The following is a 22,522-nucleotide window of genomic DNA, read 5'->3' as shown; positions in this document are numbered from 1 at the left end:
ATGCTTGTGCCAGTTCATTCTGTAGCCCTGATCCTGTCCCTTTTCTCTTCACCTACCTCTGTAAAACAACAGCTTCTGAAGCTTGGTTATGCTGAGTGATGCAAAGAACGTTTAGGCTGAGAAGGTGGAAAGCACTTGAAGCTGTTGTTAGACATAAAAAACTCATCATGCCCCTACCACTTCCATACCACTGAAAGATGCCAGTGGTTTGTCTAGTTGCTGCCCAAGAGAACTCATGCCAAGTGCTTAAGTGAAAGGTTCAGTCTACATGCAAGATGCTCATGTAGGGCTTTTCATGGTACTTTGCTCTTTTTTAATGATTAATTTTTATTAATTTTTTTCCCCTGAAGGAACAAACAATAAAAGTACAAAAAGAAAAATGCCTTATAACTTGTTTATATTCCCAAGTACCATGTGCTTCATAGGATCACCAGTCAACTTTGCAATAGCACAGTTTTATGCTTTTATACTTTATCAAAGCTGCAAGACCAAATAGTGCTGCAGACACCCAGTGCACTAGGTTGAGTGTTACAGATATGTGTAACTGTGGACAGAATGGAGCAGTGACGGTGAGCGAGCAGAGATCCGGACCCTTTTGAGCAATCTCCGTTGTTTGTATTGAAGTATAGCCGTGGAGTGGGTGTATATCCCTTTGTATTCATACGTGTGATTTCTGCTGTGAGGGTCTTGGTGGGTGTCTGCGCGGCGCGGTGCACTTGTCTGAGTGAGCTGGGATTTGCTTGGCCCTGTGGGTGAGGAGGGRTTATTTCCCTTCTTTCAGGAAGGGTAGGAGTCTTGGGAAAAATCAAACAGTGACTCCCCTGCTACTGCTTTCCCATCCCTCCTTCCGTCATGAAAGGAGGTGTCTGGATTAGGCCATTCTAGCCCCACCTACCCGTACCCATCAGGGAGCGCAGCACTGAGCAGGTGCGGTGGAAGCCATTCGCATGGCCCTGGCTGTGATCCTGAGAAGCTGCCTGTCACACTTCCCCAAGTGCTCATCTTTTATTTCCAGAGGTTCGATCTGATCTGCCCTCAGAGAGCTAGAGCCAGTGCTTTGCAGCAGGTGAGCTACCCATCTTTGGCAGGTAAATGCATGGAGAAGATGACACCAAGAAAAGGAAGAAACAAGCCAATGAGTGTTAAAACCTGCTCTAAAGAGCCATGCGTTAATCTCGTAAATCTATCTGCCTCTTAGAGTATGGGAAGTCTGTAGGCAGCAGTTGTTACCCAATTAAAATACAGATTAATATAAAAACAGTTTCTGAAATATAAAAGAGTGTCTGTGTCCCCCCACCTCCTTAAAATTCCATCTAATAATGACTTGATGAACTTCAGAAGCCCACCTAGAGGAACTCTGCATTCTTAAAATTAAAATACTTTGCCTAAAAGGTATATATTACTATTCCATGGAAGTCACTGTGAGAAAATAATCTTTCCACTTACAGCTTATTTAGTGAGTCAGGTATTTGGTATTCATTAAATGTAATTACAATTTAATTGAAGTTTAATCTTTTTTTCTTTCTTCCTAGTTCAGTGCTGTAAGCCAAGCAGCTGAAGGAACAGAGAGGTAGAAACAGTTGAGCTAGTTTCAGTTGCCATGTGTTTAATAATACAGAGCCCTGTGGTTTGGTACAGGGCTTATGTTTCACAACTAGGCAGAGCTGGTATGAGTTGCTCTTCACTGATGGGAAAGTTGTTGGTAACTCATGACTGGGGGGTTTGGATGCTGCACGGAGGTGGTAGGGCATGCTCTTACGCTGCGTTTGACCTTTGTTTTATGAAAATGTGTGAGATGTGTAGCTTCAGGAAAGTGCAATATAAAGCAAAATACTGTAGTGTGCGCTTGTTTTAATAACGATTTTTTTAATTACTTGGGTGCATTGATGGCAAGTTACTGACCTCCAATATTCAATATGTTAAAAGACAATTTTGTCAGTTGGAAGGCAGGCAGAAAAAATTATTTATTTTCCACATGCCTCAAGCTATCCTGGGCAGACACAGTCAAAGACCCATGAGCCTTTATATTTTTGTGCATGTACTTACCTTTAAATAGCCACGCAGTCCTGGTAAAGTCAGTGGAATTAGCTGTTGGCAGGGTCTGTCCCTAAGAAGCCCACTGAAAAAAGCAAGTGTACTAGTAGTTGGAAGAAAATGTTTTTTCTTCGGATTTCATTCAGTTTATTTAAATATGATGTTTATTGTCTACGATTTAAAATGCGGAAGAGTGTTGCGATGGTTTATCAGGTAACACATATACTTGCTGCCATCACAGTGGAGGATGAATAGATTCTCTACACTTCTCATTTACCAATAATAGTTTATTCTGTTTATCTAATATTATGCAATTTTGGTGTCGTCATGATAGCAGGGGAATGCCTGAAGATACCAGTAGCTACGTCTGCATGTGGAAGTCAGGGCAACATTAAAACTGGAAACTATGTGTTGAAGAAAGGCAGCMAGTTGGGTATGGTGTCAGTACATGAAGCAGAGGGCATCACTGCACCCCTGAGTGGATCCTGTTCTGTTGGGAGTTCGGTGTTTTATGGTGTGGGTAGGAGCCCTCCTGCTTTGCTGTATTTGAGGTGAAGCTCTGCCCTTGCTTGTGGTGAGAGAGCTGCCAGGGGCACTTTGCCATGGCTTACTCCTCAGTATTGTCCGCACAGATCACAGGAACGTCTTTTAGCTGCAGGAAGAAGGAGAGGAGAGGAGATTTTCTAATGATCTTTTGACTGCTGCTCTGATTCCTGCTTTCTGTTTGTGTCTTGTTTCAGCTGACTGGGATTATTCAAGGCATGGTGGATGGGCAGCCGAGCCTCCAGCAAGTGCTTGAGGTAAGAAGAATAACCTTTAGTTCCCGAACTCTGACCTCAGGTCCTGTCCTCCCCTCTCCATTTCTTGCCCTGCACCCCCCCCCTTTTCTGAGAATCGAACTACGCAATTTGACTATGATTACAGCTTCATTAGAATAACATTTGCTGTCACGTTGGTGACATGCTGCTGAGAGTATTGAACCATTGATCTGTCATCTCCAGCTGTTCATGTCAAGGGTACTGACAAGGTATCCAAACTCCTGCCAGCAGACACGAGAAGAGGCTATTCTTGCTTGAGCCAGTTTTAAAGCACCAAGACATTGCTTGAGACCATTGCTCTGGTAGCTCTGCCTCCTTTTTCCTTCCACTCCCTCAGCACCTTATTAAATTAATTTTCTCTATACCTATTTAAATGCTCAATAATACATGTAGTGTAGAAAGAAAATGCCTCTAAAATCTAATCTGGAGCATGTGCAAATGCAGAGATAGCCCTAATAATGCCATCTGCTTAATGTTGAATTCCTAGAGCATTTAGGGCTTAATTAGCTTGGAAGTATTTCTCCATCAATAGCTTTTGTTGGTAGCCAAATAGTGAAGGAAACCTCCTCAAGCAGAGCCCTCTCAGGCTGCAGGTTGCTGTTCGATGCATTGTCTCTGTCAGGATTTCCATTGCTGTGTTACCTAATTGTTCCTAATCAGAATAATTGCAACAATTGCTTATGTGAGGAAATCAAATTAAAGGCTTTAAAATCCTCCGTGGAGACAGCACTTCATGGGCGCTTACATCAGGGATTTTAGAAAGGTTACAGCTGCTGTCCCGTGCTCCCTGGAGCTTTGTACAGGGATGGATGTGAGATCCCAGCAACCCAACGGAGGCAGAAGTGCCTCGCAGGGACAGGAGGCTGGATGCTACTTTCAGTGGTGCTTTCCCCTGAGAGGGCTGTTTTACAGTTGGTTGCAGAAGGAAGCCCTGTCCTCTGCTGGAAAGGCTGCAGGAGTGCCATGAGGCCAAAGATGGTATTCTGTGGAGGTGACATCTTACATCCAGGGCAACCTCTCTGCTCTGCCTGGTCCTAATGCTCCCCAGAAGACATATTACAGCAGTACATGTCTTTAAGCATAAGTATGTCTACACCTGCTTCCCCAAGGGGAAAGTCCTGTTTGCTCAAATGCTACTGGAGTACTCCAAAAAATAGTTCACTCTGKTTTTAGAAGAATTTCTTACTGTAGAAATATTTCTGTTTGTTTTTTACTATAGAAATATTTCTGCTTGTTTTTGAACACCTTTTCAGTAGAATTAATACAGTTGTAGCTTTCTGGGTTAAAATGAGATTTGGGCTATCTGAAAATAAATTTTTTGGTTAAAATGAGATTCTGAGGCATGGTAGTTTTTTCAGGAGCTGAAGGCATCCAGTGAGGGAGAAGAGGAGGGGATTTCTCTTGCCAAGGCACTGGAAATGCTGTTATGCAGCCTCAAACAGCAGCCAATTGCCTGTCACCTGCCACTAGAAGGTTTCAGGCATTTTATAATAAGGGCTTGTTAGATCTAGCTGGAATACTGCAAGTGTTTATGATAAAGGTTTATTCTAGCTTAGTTATCCCTGGTTAATCTCCAAGGTGGATGTGCATCTTCCGGATTAATGTAATCYATTTCCAAAGTGGATCCAGAACAACTGTGCCTATGGGGAAGTCGATCAAGAATATTGGTCTTGTTTCCCCTTCGGTTCCCAATCTGATACCTGGAGGACCATAGTGGACCCTCTAGGTTTAGGTTCTCCCCACTCCTGGCCTACACTAGAAAACTTCAACACATAAAGAGGTTTCTCATCACTGACGAGGACTCAAGTTACGTTTCGTAACCAGCCCATTTGATACGGAGAGAAGAAAAGAGGAGAGAAGTCAAGTAATACTGCATCTGTATTGTCCCATTAGCACTGCACAACTTCCATCCTTCTATGAGCAGAGCTGCTGTGGTGTCTGATAAAGATCATCTCTGCTCTGGTTGCCTGATGTCTCCTATCAGAAATCTTCAAAGGTCCAAATGTGCTGTTGAGATGGCAAGCGAAGAGAGAGAGGGAGAGGGGTGGATAACATCACAATTTTCTTCTCTCTTGATTGCAAGCAGCTTATCTGAGTTTAACTGTTGTGGCTCGGCCTGTCTCTGCAAAACTCATCCCCTTTTCTTGCCTTCCTTTCAGAGGGTTGACGAGTGGATGGCGAAGGAAGGCCTCTTAGATCCCAGCGTCAAGTCGATTTTTGTGACCTGTGGTGACTGGGATTTGAAAGTGATGTGAGTATGGAAGCGGGGGGAGATTTTTTTCAGCTTTATTACTCCATGCCTGCCTGTAGTATGTACATCTTTGCAAACATTTCCTGCCTGGAAACAAAATTCTCCTTCCACCTTGGATTGCTGTAGTTGTTACTGACTAGTATGATTTCACAGATCTCTGGTTTGGTCGAGAAGAATGGAGGATGCTCATCTCCTGGCTCCATTTTGTTCCTTCCTTGTTAATTCTGCTGCAGCCTTGGCTATGTTTAACCTCTTGCCAGTGGAGAGCTGTGACTGAGAAGTCTGCAAGCACTCTTCATGCTGCACTCGATTTTTGCAATGGCTCCCCTTAGTTTCTAAGCCTCTTGCATCAACAAGCCTCTGACAGTCCCAAGTCTTTGTTTCCTGGGGAGTCATTGTTTGTTATACATAATGAGGAGTAGAGGAGAGTTGCTTAAGAAGAAAGGTAGGTGCTAGGCATAGTGCAAGATCACTGTCTAGGATATTCTCTATAGCAAATGAGTTCTGTTCATACCCAAGAAAAGCTTTAAACTGGGGCTTTGTGGTGTTTCCTCTTTTACCTATTATACTTCCCAAAGAGAAGAGGATGTTGCTCTTGTTTCTGACTTTCCTGGTCCCTGAATACTTCAATCTAGATTTCATCCTGAGAGATTGGGTGAATAAAATGTTACCCCTTCACTCAGTAAATTGTGATGCACATACTGCATCCTGCCTGGCATCTCCTCTGGGAATAGAGAGGATTAGATTTCCATGCAGAAGAGGGAACAGAAGTAAGGGTGAGTATCTCTAAGAGCACACAAAAAAGCCTTTGTCTCACTGCGCAGCCAAGTCAAGCAAGGATCCTTACCTGACTTTTGCATGAAAGGCCTTCCCTCTGTTGTCTTGGTGCATTAACCATATTCAAACCATGGACTAGTCTTTGGAAGGAGAATACAAGCCAAGATTGGCACACTTTATCCATGTTTTTATCATTGAGGTATGCTTATTAGCTGGGCAACAGTATTGAAAGAGTACCACATGGGAACCTGCACTGGGATCTACAGGTGCTGATATACATGCATGTCTCATTATGAAAGTAGCTGGACTAGCAGCCTAAAATTTGATTTTTTTTTTWAAGGAGTTAAGTGTCAAAGAATTAGATTAGTCTAATCCCTAAGGTGTTTGCAAATCAGAGTCACATTGTGCTGAATTCACTTGGATTCCTCTAATCTCTCGTCAGCTTTTTATTTCCTTAGAGTGCTGGGTAAAGACTCTTGTTGTTATCACATCGATAAAGCTTGGGCCTGACATATCCAGTGTTAAACTGACATYCACAACTCGTTAGTAGTTACTTGGTTTTCACTTTGACATTGGTTTCCCTAAGTCTGAAGCCTAAATAAACTACATGCAGCCTGGGAGCAATCAGCACTGGTTCTTTCCTGCAGAGTGGTCTTTGTAGAGTGGCAGCTCCTTGCCTGTTCTTGGTATGATTAGTGAGACATGAGATGTGAGGACTGAAGTGGCAGCACAAGCTCCAGTGGAGAGGGGGAATTTGCCATGCTCCAGACAATCTGGCATGCTAGTTTTTGAGTCAAAACCTGAGTGTTCACTGGGGCCATGTCCAGAACTGGTGTATGAGTGTATTCCCTAATTCCTACACAACTGGTTTAAATTAAAAGTGGGGCTTATTTTTCTTTATAGTTTATGTTTAAACTTTTGTTAGAGACCAATACAATGACAGCTGAGGAATGTGCCGAACTCTCGTTTCTCATCTGTTCTCTTTTCTCAGCTCTTTACTTCTGTATTGCTGTCCTGAGATTCCAGTTTACTGTTTTTGGTGATGGTTGTAAGGAACAGAGTTGTGACTTGCCTGTGCACAAAGCCCATCTTTCCATCCCTTCCACTGTGGAATAAGGGTCCCCAGCTAATGGCATCCTAACTTGGTTATCTATGTGGAACAGGCAACCTTCTGAGGGTTTTTGCTTCAGAGCTCTACAGAAGGCAAAGGGTGACTGGGTCCTCTCCTCTGCTAAGAGCTACTGATTTTTCTCCCAGACCCAGGAAAAGCTGTTCTTGATCCTCATTATGCCACCTGTCTTGGGGCCAGAAAGACAGTTTGTTCTGCAGATGCTCTGCACATCTCCTTGCAAGTTGCCTGTGATCCTTAAAGTGAGTGAATTGCTCTCTATTGTCTTCGTTACTCTTAAAGCAACATGTTTGTCTTGCCTCAAAACTGTGAGCTGCTGACTCGTTTTGCTGCTAGATTTCTCTATCTGTGGCTGATTGGTTTTGATGATAATAATAAAAAAAAGTACCAGACGAAACAGAAGTGAAGATCGACCCTACTCCTGGTGAGCTGTGGGTGTTGTGGAGTGAGCTGGCCAGCAGGACATGCAGTTCTGGAGCTGAGATACTTGATTCACCATTTGTAGTGGTCTCTCGCATGGATTGTACCTTGCTAGTCAGCTGGAAAAGAAGACTCCACTCCTGGCCATGAGGTTGTAGTGAGTGGTTCATTTCTCCCTCTTCCTTTTTAAATTTTTTTTTTAAACCATTAACTTCAGAGTTCAATCCTGAAGCATCTCCAGGGCAAAGCTGAAAATACATTTCATGTTTCCAACCACACGGATACAGGGAGTCTGGATGCAGCCGCTTGGTGAGTAGCACATCGCGCCGCTCCGTCACCGATTGGGTGCAGCAGCGTGTAGCATCACATCTGATTAGTGCTATGCCAGTGAATGAGGCTTGAGTGAGGACTCCCTGCCAGCTCTGACTTGTCTCATTTCCCATTGCTTTTATCCGTCACCACAAATGCCGAGTCTCCCTCCTGAACTAATTAAGTTTGTGTGTGTTTAGACACATTGCCAAATAGGGTTTAGCAAAGCAGAACTGAGCATCTCTTTTTAAACAGGGAAACCACAGAGCTGAAACAAGGCTATTCAGACAAGGGGATACAGCATCAGGGAAGTGGAACATATAGGAAATATTCCAGGGAATCACTCTGTACTTCCCTAAAAGACTTAGTGTAGTCAGTGCCTCTTCTACTATGTGGAGGCTACACATTTGGCACTGAAGGCACTAGGGTCGTGGGAAGGGAGGTAGTGGCCACTTATCCAAGGTTGCTGGAGTATGTTTTTGGCAGTATTGCACAATAGAAAAAATAATTCYGGGGGATTCAGGAAAATGAGGTGAGATGTTCCTAGAAGAACAAGGTCCTTTCTCTGAGGTTAAGACACAAGCGCTAGAACCTGCTTCAAGTACTTGCAGGCTGTGCACATTGTGTAGATGCTGGAAAGGCATAGTGCAAACAGTCTGATTCATGCATAGCCCTTGTAAGTGCTCGTGGTTTCAGAAGTGCTGGTCCTGTGGGGCTTCAGTGTTTTACTTGCACCCCCAGTGGAGGCTCACCTGTCTGCTYAAATGCAGCCCTACAGAGTGAGGTCTTGATGTATTTATTACAAAACTTTACCACCTGGCTTTTGAGCAAATTTAGGAGGAGAGGGGCAGAGTAACTTGTGGGAGTGCAAGAGGTGTGGGTGGAAGGCGGATGTTGGCTTGGATGCCAGGATTTGTGTCTCATGCTAGATTTTGGTGGCAACATGTTGTCCTCAGCACTCTGTAGCCGCTGCTGGAGGCACAGCACTCATGCTTCCTTAGTAATGCAATGCTTTCTGAAGAGCTGCTGGCTACCAARGATCCGAGTGTGGCAGTGCTCCCTGGCTTAGGGAGCTGTGACTTGAGGCAGGTCCATTCATAACTCTGCTCCTTTTCTCAGATTCCTTAGCTTAGTAATAACAACTGCTTTTGGTATCCAGTGGTGTCTGGGCCTGTAGCATTCGAGATAGAAACTCAGCTCCTGAAAGACCTGTGGAGCCTCTACTTGGCTCAGGGGTCTTCAGAGATTGAGGCACTGCATGGATTCAGACTTGTTTTTTCTTACACATTGGAAGACCACAAAACTGTTTCTCTCTAGCTTCCTTCTGACGATTGAGAACACAAGTTACAGTGAGCTGGGTGCCCGAAAAGGGATACCAAGCATTTGGAAATGGCTTATGGAGGCTCAGCACATGAGTAAAGGTCCCCAGTCTTGCCACCAAAGGCTGTGTCATGGCTGTGGTGCAACAGCCCAGAGAGAGTCCCTATTGGAATGACTAGGTTGTTGCTGTGAAAGCCCGTTGCACAAGAGGGCTCAGAAATTGAATACTGATCCTTCCCTGACTGTGCTTGGATTAACCAGCTTTCAGTACTTGATGTGTGTGAACCGGGCTGGAATGGGGGGAGGCAGCAGCTCTCCTCCCACCCCTCCCCTTCCGTCTTGTTAAGATGCAATTTCTTTAATGAGGAAAACCTCTTGAGTAGGAACATCACCTTTCTGAAGGCTTGTCCTGACAAGGCAGTTCAAGCCGACAGAATCGCATATCAACTTCAGCAAATATCAGTCACTCATTACAGAGACTCTTTTCCCCCACCCCCCAGYAACACCCCTCGTTCCCAGGCAAGGGAATGAATCATACTACTGCTCTTGAATACATCRTGACAGTCATGGTTCTAATGAGAGAGGGCCATTCATTCTGGGTGGAAAGTTCCCTGTGTCGACACAGAAATGTTATTAATTAAAGAGAGCTACCTGAAGCAAAAGATGAAAGGAGCACCAGACCTGCCAAGCTAACGTATGAGTGGGGATACAGCCTCGTTAGGCACACGGTCCTCAGGCCGCTGAGTGCTCAGCAGGAGGATTGCTTTAGCCTGTTGCAAGGAGCTATCYTCCAAGTTTAAAAGCTCCAGAGCCAGATTCAGACCTGATGTGGACCTCATCCTGCATCCAAGATGGAACTGCCGTTACGGTTAAGCAAATTACATTGATGTGGTATTGGGTAATGGGGTAACATACTTCTGAAGGGCTAAGGGAGCTGCTGACTGCAAATGATTTTAGGGGGAAGAGAGGTACTTGGTGTCTGCCAGGGTGCCAGGGTTGAGTCCTTGTATTGTAAACGCTTTAGCATGCTTTATCCCTTCTAAAATGTCAGATTGCCTTCTGCCATGTACGGAAGCATTCTTCTGCCTCTTTAAGTGCAATGTGAATTAATCTTGGAAATAAAAGACAGATGTTTATTGTGTGTTTAGCTACAGAGCTGAGATGGGGTGAGGTTAAGTGATATGCCTGTAGACATGCGTGGAGTCAGAGGCAGAGAAAGGAACTGAAGCCAGATCTGCTGAATCTAAGTGCAGCACCTTAATGTCAAGAGCATCAGTTAATCCTTCTTATTCCAGTTTTAGGTCATTCCGCAAACACGTTGGATGTAATTGGATAGGTAAAAATGCATACAGGCTGTGCTCTGTATACTTCTGATATGAAGATGCTTGTACTGCAYTTACTGTGGAAGATCAGAACATGTTAATTTATTTCTTTACAGGAAACTACTGCTCAGAAGTTTTTTATTTTGTTAAATAAGTGTTAAAAGGCAACTGCTCTCTAATATAGTGATAAAACACAGTGAAGTGTCTTGAAATGTTTATAGTCCTTGGTGCACTTTCTAAGTTGCATATTAGTAAATTCTGAGCAGTGAATTATACCACTGCTTAATTTTATCTTGCACTTTTAATTCTTCCTGTGCAACTTAACTGGCTAGGAAGAGCGAAACACTTGCCTTCTCAGACCAGGCTCTGAGTGGGTTCAGTGGGTTTGTCTTTCCAGTCTTCTGCTGCGAAGGCTTGGTTTGAGATCTGCCTAAGGTCATGAGTGAAGAAGGATTGATGGCTTTAGTGTCCCTTGTGCATGCTGTTCTTTATCACAGAACCAGAAGCCCCTGCTTGGGGGAGAAATAGCAGAGTGCCACTGAACTGAGTGAGTGGCAACACTTGAGCTGGGGGAAGAGGCAGAAATGGCCTTGAGTGGGCTAGTGGGTTGGTAGCAGGGCAGGAAGTGTTTTCCAAGAGTGACTTGGAGAGTAACAGGGAAGACAGGTAACTGAAAAATGATGCAGTAACCCAAGTCTTAAAAACAATTAAACAAACACTCTCCAACTAGAAGCTTTTGATCAGCTTTTTCTCTTGTTGTTTTTAGTAGGAATCATTTTGCTGACCAAGCCTTTGTTGTATCCCTTTACGTGGTTACATTGGCTCAAGGAAGAGGCTGGTGAACTATTGTGCAGCGATGGGACTGAGTATGCAGGGTCAAGAACCTTTTGAGTCAGCTTGCTGCTGGAGTTGTTCATGCAATTACAGCCTGAAGTGCATTGCCAGAGCTAAGCAGGGGAGCCTTGTGAGCATGCTCTTCTCTAGCACTTACAGGGAGTAACACTGACCCCATTTGCTTCTGCAACCCTGCAGGCTTGCTTTTTGTGTTTCAAAGGAAATGATATCGCTTATGCAAAATAAATTCTGAATTTTTAGGTTTCTCCCACTGTACACTTTTATTTAAATGGGTGTAGTGCACTTTCATTATCCTTCTGCAGTGGTTCCCTTGGCTGTCTTCTGTTCCTGCCTTGGTTTGAAATCTGTTGATTGCATGMGAACTGCTGTGAGTTGTGTTGTCTGAGATGTGTGAATCTGGGAATGTCTTTGGGGATAAGTGTTGGACCTGAAATCTTTACATGGGGATCRTCATAACATGGACTCTCACCTTCAGGTCTGCTGGCTCTCTGGCAYGTGATAGCAAAGACTTTTGCCATAGTTGGAGTTATACTGACCACAGATTTGGTGAGCTGTGATGSCTGATGTACTCTGTGGACTTTTGGCTCTGCTGCTTGGGAATTAAGTCCAAAGAAGTTGGAAGCAATGTGAAAGATGATGAGAAACTTGGAGTAAATTTATGGTGTAGGGGGGAATAAGACAGGCATTGCAACAAATACTTTATTTTCAGCAATGGACCATTGGGATGGGATAATCAATGAAGTAACATAACTCAAAATTTCATGCCTTTGGAAACAGTYGTGCAGAACTGAATGCAAGTCATTGGTCTCAGTTTCATCTGCTCATAGAGTGAGGAAAAATAATTCCCTCAACAGGAGGAATCTAAAAGGTGAGTTCCATACCCATTGTTATACTGCATTCAGGCAAAATGTCTTAAAAATTGAGAGATCCATAATGAATATTCAGTAAAAAGCATACCCTTGGCCCTCTCTGCCTGGTTATCATGGTTATCCTGTGTCTCTGGGAACTGAAATGCTGGCTGACTTGAGGACTGTAGAGGATAAACCACTGGAAGGCTGTTTGGCCCAAGTCTTACTGTCTACAGAATGTGTGAAAAAGAGTAGTTTTATAAACTGGGAATTTCCTTTATTTGAAGAGTTTATTTTTTCCAAGCATTAGACAGCCAGGGCTAAAACATCATCTTTCTTCCTTTGGATGTCAGCTCTTCTTGCTTCCTGACCAAAGCAAAGCAGTTGTATATTGACATCAGTGCTGCTTTCCCAGTGGCTTGGCTGGGAATAGCTCTCTCATGACTTCTCTGGTTAGAGAGCTCTGCTTGAAAAATACAGCTAGCCTGGGAGCAGCGTCTTTCCCCTTTCACTTGCTCTATTCAAGCCTTGTGTAACTCGGTAGCWTGTCTGAAAGCATTTTATTTGTTTGTAAGTTTGTTTCCTGTTGGGAGCCATTTTCCTGGATGGGTTTAGTCCCTTTCTTCCTGAAGCTCCTAGCTGGCAAAGACCTACTAGGCCATCTTGAGGTCATCCCTGGTATTTTCCCTCCAGCGCGTTCTCCTGTGCATTGTCCAGCTGACTGTCCGTATCCTGAGGGGTGGACGTCTGGGTGTGTGCAGGGCACTTGGGAGCATGTTGGAGCTGCAGACTAACTTTCTGAGCTAAATTCATTCCATGCTGGAGTTGCTGTTTTCTATGCTTGAGCYGGGTGCTGTCCTCAGCCTGGCCTTCCAAACACTGTGTCTTGTGCTCAGAGATTCCYGGGGCCTGGGTCTTGACAGTGATGTGAGGCAAGTGAGGGTATGAGAAGAAAGAGCAGAACAGAAGAGTTTGGAGGAAGGAGAATGAGGAAACAGTGAAATGTGCTAGCGGGGTGGTTTCAGGGAAGCTCACACTATCGGGATTTTGTCGTGCCTAGGTCTTACCAACTTTGTCCCCTTCTCTTTGAGCAGGGCTTTCCTCCCCTCTMCCCAGCATCTATGTTCTGGGACACCATTCTTATCAGTCTTCTTGTCAGAGATTGGTCATCTCTTTTTCCCTGCTTCAATTTTTTCCAGCTGTGTGTGGGCCAGGCTTGGTCCGGATGGCCTGCCTCAATGCTGACCTGTAGGTCAGCCCAACAGAGGTGCTTGGGCATTGGGTGAGTTCAGCTTCCMTTCCTGCGCAGGGTTGCATGTGTCCTCTGCAAACCAGGTGGAGGGAGGAGGCTGATGGGAGATTGCCAAGATCTCTCCTCTGCTGGAGCTTGCTGTGCTCCCAGCTCTGAAGAGAACAGTTACATTTTATGGACCATTTAGTTTCCCAATGGTGATCCTAATTCTTCACAGCATGTATGTGCCATTTCTTGGTTATTAAAAGGACCCCTGAAAAGGAGCTGCCCTCTGAGTCAGTGCTCCTCCATGCAGTTAATTGCAGGAGGGTTTTACTTAGACTGTGAGGTTTAATATTTTCAAACCCTCCCTGTGCTAAGAGGGTGAATTAATGCCCATGTCTCCCTGCGGCTGCGGGGAATGACCCTTGTCTGTTGCCTCTAAGCAAGTGGGGGAAGAACGTTTCTGTCTAGCGTAATTCAAACTTTGAATTGCTCTGGAGGAAGTCCACTTGCTTTCTGCATAGAGATCAAGGGCGCTTTAAGGGCTCGCTGGCCAGGTGTCTCGGTCTTTCATCTCAATATCCTTATATTGTGTGACACTTCAGGTGCCAAAATAGCTTCCATTCCTTGGGGGCCCAAGCARGCTGCATGGTTACTGGGAAAGGAGTGATTACCTTTGACTGACAAGTTAGCTGAAGGATGGATTGCTGTGGTTACACAGCAGGTGTGAGATGGATGGATGGGAGGTGGTTTAAGGGGAGGCTGTTGTCAAGTCACTGTGGTGTATATGAGAAAACAGAGACAGCAAACCACTAGGCTGTGTATTTTAAGCGTGAGGAAGCTGCTGAATTGCGAAATACCAAATGAAATGTTACTGCCATGTGGAGCATGGCAGCATGATAGAGTTCATGAGACTGGTGTGAAACAGACCACGTGTGGCCAGTGTGGATGGGTTAAAGCATGCAGGGATGATATGCTTAGGTTGGATTTCATCACTAGGGTTGTCTTGCTTAGGAGTATAGGACCTAGGTGGAAAGAATTCATGAAAAGAAATTGGAGCTTGCAAGGAGAGAGCTAAAAGTCATCAATTGCCAAAGTTTTCTGCATTGCTGCAGGCCTGGAGCAAGTTGTTGGCTTAAGTGGCTCTAAGCACCTTGGTCTTGCACTGGATTTACGGGTAAGATGACGTTAGGAGGGGGTTAGTAACTAATTCTTCTTGCTGTGACCAGGATGGGAGATGATTCTGTCTTGCCACTTCTCCTCAGAAGTTTCTTCAGAAGCTGGTAAGGACTCTGGTTATGAAACCCAGGAAGCAAAGAGGATCCCTGGGTGCCTGACAATTCCTTTTCTGTGCTGGTTCATTCTTGCAGGCAGCCTCGGGCTGCCTGTCTCTTTGTTAAGGGAGTGACAGCAATGTGACACCGTGAAAATAATTACTAACAAATCACAGTGGTGACTGCAAACAGCTCGCTGTCTTCAGAGGCATGTCAGGGAGCATTAGAGCAGGGCCATGGGAGCTGCACAGCGGCTAGGGGGCTCTTTCTGTGCTCTAGGCTGAGGGAAGACGTTCAGAGACCTTTGGCGCCTGCCACCCCCACATCATTCCCTCTTGTTGGCTTTTCTTTCCTTCCTTCCTTCCCTGCCTTTGCYATCAATAATTAAGCCCATTAATTGCACAGTGAGTTCAGGAAAGCTGAGAATGGTAAGACCAGGCTTCTGCCTCCCCTGGATTCACACAAAGCAGTGGAGGAATTTCTGGAGGGCTGTCGTGGATGGACGCATGCAAGATGCATTCCCCATCTTGCAGCCTTTGCATGCTGCCCTGGGCAGTTATGTTTATTAACTTTGTGCTCCCAGGAATTTGTGTGCTGCTGATACAGTCGCAGAACGGCCTGTGTCCTTGCCCTCAGGAGCCCCCAATCTCCATGAACCTGAAAGTAGTTTGTGTTTGTACAGAGGGTCACAGCAAATGCAAAATTGACTGGCATCTCCAACAGAAAATGGGAAGAGGAATGAGAGGACCTTCTAGATGCAGTGGGGATGATGCCAGTCAGCATGGCTGAAGCTCAAAGTGAACATGATCCTTGAGTGAATAAACAGCAGACGGGTCACAGGTGAAGAAGGCTGGTAGCAAACAGAGAAGCCGGGAGAGTTGCTGCAGAGATAAGAGCCTTAAACTTTTGTGTCTGTGGCTATGTTGGAGCAGGGACTCTGCTGCAGAGCTACCTTTAAAGGCCCTGGGAGGAAGCTGAATGGGAGCTGAGTTGCTGTTTAGTAAAGGATCTGTTCAGATGAGGGCCAGGTCTACACGACTTTGGCCAGTGTGGTTTTTGACTCCAGCACAGAAGAGTCACTGGCAGCAGGGCTGTGCTGGCTAGAGCTTTTAATGGCAATGCAGTCATCTCAGCAAAATCTCTGCTTAGGGAAGAAAAGTAGGGAGTTGAAATGAGCTGTGTTGTCAAAAGCAGGGCTTCATTGGTGCTTTCTGCATCTCCTCTAAGAGAGGAGGGCTGATGGAGCTGTTGCTATAAAGCCTCATTATGTTGCTATAAGGCTCCCTCCAAAGGGAGAGTCTAGGAGAAATACTAGTAGGACACTGGAAAGCAGCTGCTGGCTGCAGTGCCCCTTCAGCAGCTTTGGTAATTGAACCCCTGGGCARCCTTTGAGAAGGGAGCTTGCAGTGTGCCTGGTACCTCCACTCCTTGTTCGTGGAGGTATTTCATGCGCTGGTTGAAGAACTGGCCATGCCATCTGGCAGTACTGCACCGACGATTACCRGAGCAGAGAGGTGCCCTGCAACGGGAAGCGTGAGGTGCAGATGGGACCCTGCTCCCTTGCCTGCAGGCACCTGCTCCATTGAGCAGCCCTCTTCCCCATTTCCTTAGCTACTCAAGTGATTTTCCTGACTGTCACATCTGTAAATAATGTTGCTGGCTTATCTAGCTAGATGCAGAGTGGTGCTGGAGGGGGGAGGGCTGGCGCTGAGGGTGGCTCGTAGCTGCCCCTCTCCTCCGCCTCATACAATATTTATGCAGGGGCTGGGAGTCAGCGGCTCTGACCTGCGGGTCGTGCCGTTAAACAGCTCCCGCAGCCCCTGCATTCTAATTGCTGCGCTTGTCCTTTGCTCTGGAGGATTTGCTGCTCCTTGTCTCCGGCGAAGCAAACGCTAATGGCAGCTGGGGCTGGAGGTGGGGAGTGCTCCCTCCTCGCAAGGGAAGGACGAACTTGTTTCTCCTCCTACGGATCTAATTTGTGGCTGTACAGAAACCTGTGTTCGTGCGCTGTTCCTTGGCACACCGGGCTCCCCAGCGCGCCCACGCTTTGCGCGGGAATGAGAGCAGCCCATCCTTCAGCTGTGCCAAGAGCTCGTGGGGCTGTTCTGCATGTAACTTGGGGTTATGTGCTGTCGGGGGGGACTGGGAGTCTTGCCCCCATCCCACTGTTTCCTCATTGGATTTCTCTCTTCCCTTGTATATGCTGTCATTTAGTGGCAAAAGGAAAGAAGAAGCAATCACGGGAATCGGTCAAGAGAGTTGACCTGGGTGCTSTGGTGCCACAGAGACAGTGCCAGGAAAGAAAGGGGGGAAGAGGGGTGGRTTGGCTCTTAGTTGTAACAGCTTCAGGAGATGGAATAGTATATTCTGTTGTATATAAATGACCTGCGTTGTGAGGGCGGAGGGGAGGCGAAGGCGAAAGCCCGGAGCCTCTCGGTGTGGATGAGGGAATTCTGCCCCCCTTGCAAGCAGTATAGCTGGGGGGGTGTGGTGTGGTGAGGTTTTTCTTCTGGCTGGCACAGGTTTTCTGCTAATTTAACCTGTGTATCCAAGATGTTCAAAGAAGCCCAAAAGATAAAGCTAGCAGCATTTCAGTTGCTAGAGCTGCCATGACTTTCCGCATGCTGTTCTGCTGGGCTTCATCCTGTTTGGAGCTTCATGTCAGGTTTCTGCGAGTCCTGTGACCTGACTGACCGCCCACGTCCCTCATTCTGCCTTGGAGAGTTTGGAGGTCCCCTTTGTGACTGGAAAAGGGCTGTTTAGACTGGAGACTAATGGCCTTTAAGTGACATGATTGTATTACCTTAAGCGTCTATAGGCTCCACCATTAGGCACTAAACAGTTTATGACTCATAGCAGAGAAGCCCTTGTCCTGAAGAGCTCATAAGCTAAATGGTCAGGACAGACAAGGTATTGGAGAGAGGCAAGGTTTTCCTCCCGCCTCTCACACAGCAAGTGGAAGGAAGAGCTGTGGCRGAACATGCCTTCAGTCCTCAAGCAGCGCCTTGCTTTAGCTCTTGCCCACTCCAGAGTTTCCTGGGGAGAAATACTTTTTCAATGAAAACCTGTGTAGTGGAAGGAGAAGCACATTTAATATTAGTTTAATTTAGGTGTGTGTTTTGGTTTTAAGGGGGTTTAGATACAATGCTTTTGGGAGCGTTCGTTGCATCAGATACACTCCCTTACCCAGTAAGTAATTGTTCTGCAGCAGGGGTCTGAACACTGCCTCTTAAAACAGCTAGGATGCAGAGTACTAGCTATTACTAGACTGATGTCTGTATGAAAGACTTCATAAGAGACCATGTAGACAGAGAAAGGACACGCTCTGCGTTTGTAATCAGACTTGGCTGCAGCATGAATCTCAGAATAATTTAAATCAAGATCTCTAATCCAACACCCTGCTCAAAGCAGAGYTAACTTAAAACTTAAATCAGGTTGCTCAGGGTCTTGCTCAGATGAATTTTGCATGGTTCCAGGAGTGGAGATTCCCCCACCTCCCTGTTGCTTTATGACTCAGGTGGCAAAGGGTTTTTTCTTATGTCTGATTGGAAGTTCACCTGCTGCAGCTCATGGTCATGTCTTGTGACTTTCATCTAGAACATGCCTGTGTGGTAGATGTACATGGTATGCTAATAATATGCACTTATTAATAAGATGCTCCATAATTTTGCATTTGGTAAGCAGCACTTATTAATAAGATGCTCCATAATTTTGCATTTGGTAAGCAGCTGGACTGTCACAGCAAGCTGTGTGTAGAAATCTGTTTTTAAGGGTTTTTCTTAGCGTCAGATTCCCTTGCTTCCGCAGCCTTGGAAACCTTTTGGTTTCCATTTCCTTTGGAGCATCCTGGTGTATTTCTGATGTCAAAGGGAAGTCCACCCAGTCCTCCTCACTGTCYGGAAGGGCTGGTGAGAGCATTATCTCTATCCCTGAATGTTCCTTCGCCAATCTACAGGGCTTGTTGTGGAAGGATATCCAGCTTCTGTATGCCGTGCCTCCTAACCTCAGCTGAACCATGGAGCCAGCAAGTCCTGGTTTCCTGCATGGTAATTATGTCATTATATAAAAATCAAAGGGCCTGATTCTCACCAGCAACTTACCTAAGATAGAATTATTCCAGATTTACTCCCACATGCATAGCAGCAGAATCAGGCCCAGTAAATAGAGCTATGAATCTTTTTAAGAGAAGCTGTTAAGTAGTAGCACATAGATTTATTGTAGCATCATGTGTGCGCATTTGTTGATGAACATCTTCTCTTGGAGGCTGAATACCTGCTGTGTTGCAGCCTTGCTTTTAATGTTGAGATAGCATCTTTGCCAGCATTGAGCTGACGCAYAGACAGATACCAGAAAAAAGGGCAGATCTCGCTTGGTGTTAAATGCCTTCATGTTTCGTTAAGGTTGACTGCCGTGGAAGGCACACAGTGCTTTGCAGGACAAATGAGTGACTCCTGGGGCCACTTGCTCTGCATGCTTTTGTAGAAGAATTATTTTGCTAGTGTATACATTGCTCTGGTTGGATCATGGGGTTAACAGAGTTTTCTACTCCCAAGCTGCTTGGAGAGCACAGGTGTGAGGATTCTTCCAAATTCCTTAGTACTCAACGAAACTATGGAAGAATGATTCTGCTGTAGGGTATGATGGGTCCCCAGGATGGGAGTTCAGGCATCTCAGCCAGTGCTACTGTGAGTCCCAGGTGTGAAGGCTTGCAGCTTGCCTGTTAAGCTTTCTCAGAAAAAATAAGCCTAATACAGAGTGCTGTCCAGAAGGGGWGTCACAGAAAAAGGAAGGAAGGTCTGCGAGTGCAGGTACCAGTCTCGCTGCTTAGGCCTGGGTTTGTTGGCCTCATTACACTAATCCAATTAAAGACTGAGGGAAAATGATAACACACACTCCAATGACTGGATTCATGTGGCAACGGCTTCCTTTCCTGGGCAGCTGGGGTGACCCTTGTTTTCTTGTGCATCACCACATGTCCCCGGGCCCTGCAGACCCACTCGTGTCTTCACATGCCTTGGTGTGTGCTTTGCTCCTGCATCATGACTCTTTTATTACTAATGGAGCATGGATGCATTTTAGCTGCTGGTCAGCCCTCATTAATATCTGGAGATGACAGGTTGACATTTGTAAGGAAGACTTGCATTGACCTTCATGTTGTGCATCGGTGCAGTTGCCATGAGGTGCCCTGTGCTGGATGTGTCGTCTTGCCACTGCCTCAGGAACGTGTTCACGTTAGTGAAGGGACACGCTGCTCTGTAACCCTTTGCTGCTGCCAGTAATGCAGATGGTATGTTTGTCTCATGCATCCCTCTGCACATCCCAAGGGCTGTTCCCTGTAGGGATTCTGTTCCAGTGAAGGGRACTGTGGGGTGTTGGGGCTATGCATATGGTTCCTGGGGAGGCTGTTACTGGTACCCTACCGTAGTGCTGTGCTGTTTGGGTACTGGGAGCTAAATGGAAGGAAACTTCAGGCCAAGATTGAGAGGAGGGAGGTGAATGGTGAAGCCCTCAGTATTGGCAGGAGGATCTGCAGGGAGGATCTGCACTGTTTGCTCTCTTTTACTTGTGCCTGTCTGGAGGATAAACCTGGGCTTTGCTGCCCAGGTGTGCAGAATGCTGTCAGTTGCCTGTCTCTGCCCTGACCCATCCCACCCCAGCTCAAGGACTACTGTGGCAGCTCAGCAATGACATTTATTGATGGAGGGGGCTTTGTAAAAAGGCATACTGCTCCCATAAAGGCTCCGTGCTGTAACTCCCTCTCCTCTACCTCAGATGGGCTGGCGAGAAATGGCTTCTGGTGTTGAAATTCATTAGTGTTTCCTGACARGCGATGGAGTCTTGCTCTGTCTGTTCCCACTTCCCTGCTCTCATTGTCCCTGCTTCTTGCACACTGATATTTAAAGCTGATGTGCAGCTCCTGCGCTTGCTGCACTATGACAAGTTTGGGGGTGGCTGAGAGAACTGAAAGGGCGGCAGGAAAGCAAAGAGGGAGGTGGGAGGGAGGGAGGGAGAAGGGACCTGTCGCGGGGCTTGTATGAAAGCCCAGGGCTTTTCAGTCTCTTGCCAAATGCGGCATCTTTCCACATCATTGCTCCTTTTGAGTTYTACATACAGCCGCCCTGGAGCAGTTTGGCAAGCAGTGCTAGGGGCAGAGAGAGGGAAGGAGTCATGCATGTGCTCAGCATGAAGGAGGTGCAGTCACCTGGCAAGGGCTCATCCGGTGGGAAGCAAGGGGAATCTGTGTTCCTCTGGTCCTTTCCCAGGTGCGTAGGTCTGAGAAACATGTGAGCAGGGTGGCAGAGAGGCTTGACAGCAGGCTCGAGCCCTCTGTMCTTCATGTTCCTTCACTTTAGACAGGAACATGAGGGAAGGCTGGCTGTGGACATGTTGGGGGCTCCAGCACGCTCTTTGCCATAGATTCATCTTGGATTTGGTAGGCCTTCACTAACCCTCTCTTCTTTCTTGAGCAGCCTCCCAGTTCTCTGTGGTAACAGGTACTGCCTTGGAGCATGGACAGCTGCCCCACACAGGCCATGGCCCCTGGGATTTGCCCTCCAAGGCTCTCCTGAGGGAGTASCGTGGATGCCTCCTTTGAAGAGGAAAACTGTACCAAAGGCTTGGGTGACTGCACCTGGGCTGAAATGACACATGGGACATTGTTTTTGCCAGTGAGGTGATGGAGGATGTGGGCACCAGGGCTGCATTCAGTGCTCAGATGGGGAGGAGACATTTCCCTTCTAAAGCCTTTGACTGCATAGATAAAACTACCTTATTCTAACTTGAATTACTGGGAGCAGGGGGTGAGTTTTGGGTGGTTTTTTTGGAAGCATGAGTCAACGTATTTTAACTTTAGCAGATTGCTAGTTGGCTTGGGCTGTGCTGTATGCCTGGAGTGCTGTGCTTGTTTGGGTGCTGTTACATAGCACTGGCAAAGAGCTCCTGGTAGGGTGCATTTATTTTGGCAAAGCGCTCTCTGGCCATCTCCACCCTCTCAACAAGCTCCTGTCAGTTCTTTGAAAGAGGATCTCATGTCTTTGCATCCCCAGGCCATTGAAACCTGCTGCTTTGGATCAGTTTTGGGAGAGTGCAAGTTTAGTTAAAATGCTTTAAATTTCTATCTTTCCTTCAGCTGGTGTAAGATTCAGTGCTGACTGATGTGATTTTGCCTTCTGTAGCACTGTTTCTCTRTTAAAGCATCTCATGTGCCTCAGCATGTGGATATTATTCCCTTGCCAGCTTTCTGCATTAGAAGAAGACACCCAAGCTTTCCTCAGCTTTCCAGAGTCYGAAGAGAAATTGTTTCCTCTTTAACTGTGATACAAGAGCACCTGGCAGAGATTCTATAGTTGGTCAAAACAGAGCAGTATTGCCAAGGCTGGGGACCATTCGAGCCATGCCTTGCCTAGCCTTGCCTTGAACAGGACCACGAGGGATTTCCAGCTCTCCTCTCAGGCTCCCGCCTTGTTGCTGTTGTATACTGCTGCATCCACTTATCTTTGTTCAGACTTTCTCACCCACCTCCAGCGACAGGGGGGATGCGAAATGGATTTCCATGGGGTGGTGGGTGCCTGCCCTCTCTTTCGTGGCCCAGTGCAGTGGGTTGGCCAGGACACAATTAAAACGTTCTGTATCTGTTACAACTCAAGGTCTCTAGTGCATGGATTTTTTTGAAGGCTGAGACCAGGTCTATAAATATCAAGATTTAATGTCCCTTTATCTTTCCAGAAGAGGGACTTGTTCTTTTAACTGGCTCAATATCAATACACCCAGTGTTTAGAAAGTGGCCCAATTTCTTTGTCTGCTGACATTCTGAACCCAGAAGCAGATGGACATTAACCAGCTCTGATTAGTTGGGAGAATCAAGCATTAATTTTTTATATGCTAGGACCACCTGAGTGACGGAAATCAATTATGGCTGCCCCTCCCCCTTC

At 46.2% G+C, this 22,522-nt stretch overlaps 1 protein-coding gene across 1 annotated transcript in view; it reads left to right on the top strand.

Annotated features, from left to right (window-relative positions):
• The window catches only part of ERI3 (ERI1 exoribonuclease family member 3), a 93,253-nt gene that overhangs the window by 18,669 nt on the left and 52,062 nt on the right, over window positions 1–22,522 (top strand). The window contains exons 3-4 of the mRNA XM_085311738.1: window positions 2,775–2,834; window positions 5,012–5,103. Of these exons, the coding sequence (XP_085167864.1) occupies window positions 2,775–2,834; window positions 5,012–5,103 (152 nt within the window). The remainder of the gene's footprint in view (window positions 1–2,774; window positions 2,835–5,011; window positions 5,104–22,522) is intronic.

Source organism: Rhea americana, unplaced genomic scaffold (genome assembly GCF_003343005.1).
Source record: "Rhea americana isolate MKP2758 unplaced genomic scaffold, rheAme1 scaffold_35, whole genome shotgun sequence".
Taxonomy (NCBI): domain Eukaryota; kingdom Metazoa; phylum Chordata; class Aves; order Rheiformes; family Rheidae; genus Rhea; species Rhea americana.
The sequence above is the reverse complement of the archived record's forward strand: the minus strand, read 5'-3'. Positions and strand labels throughout refer to the sequence as shown.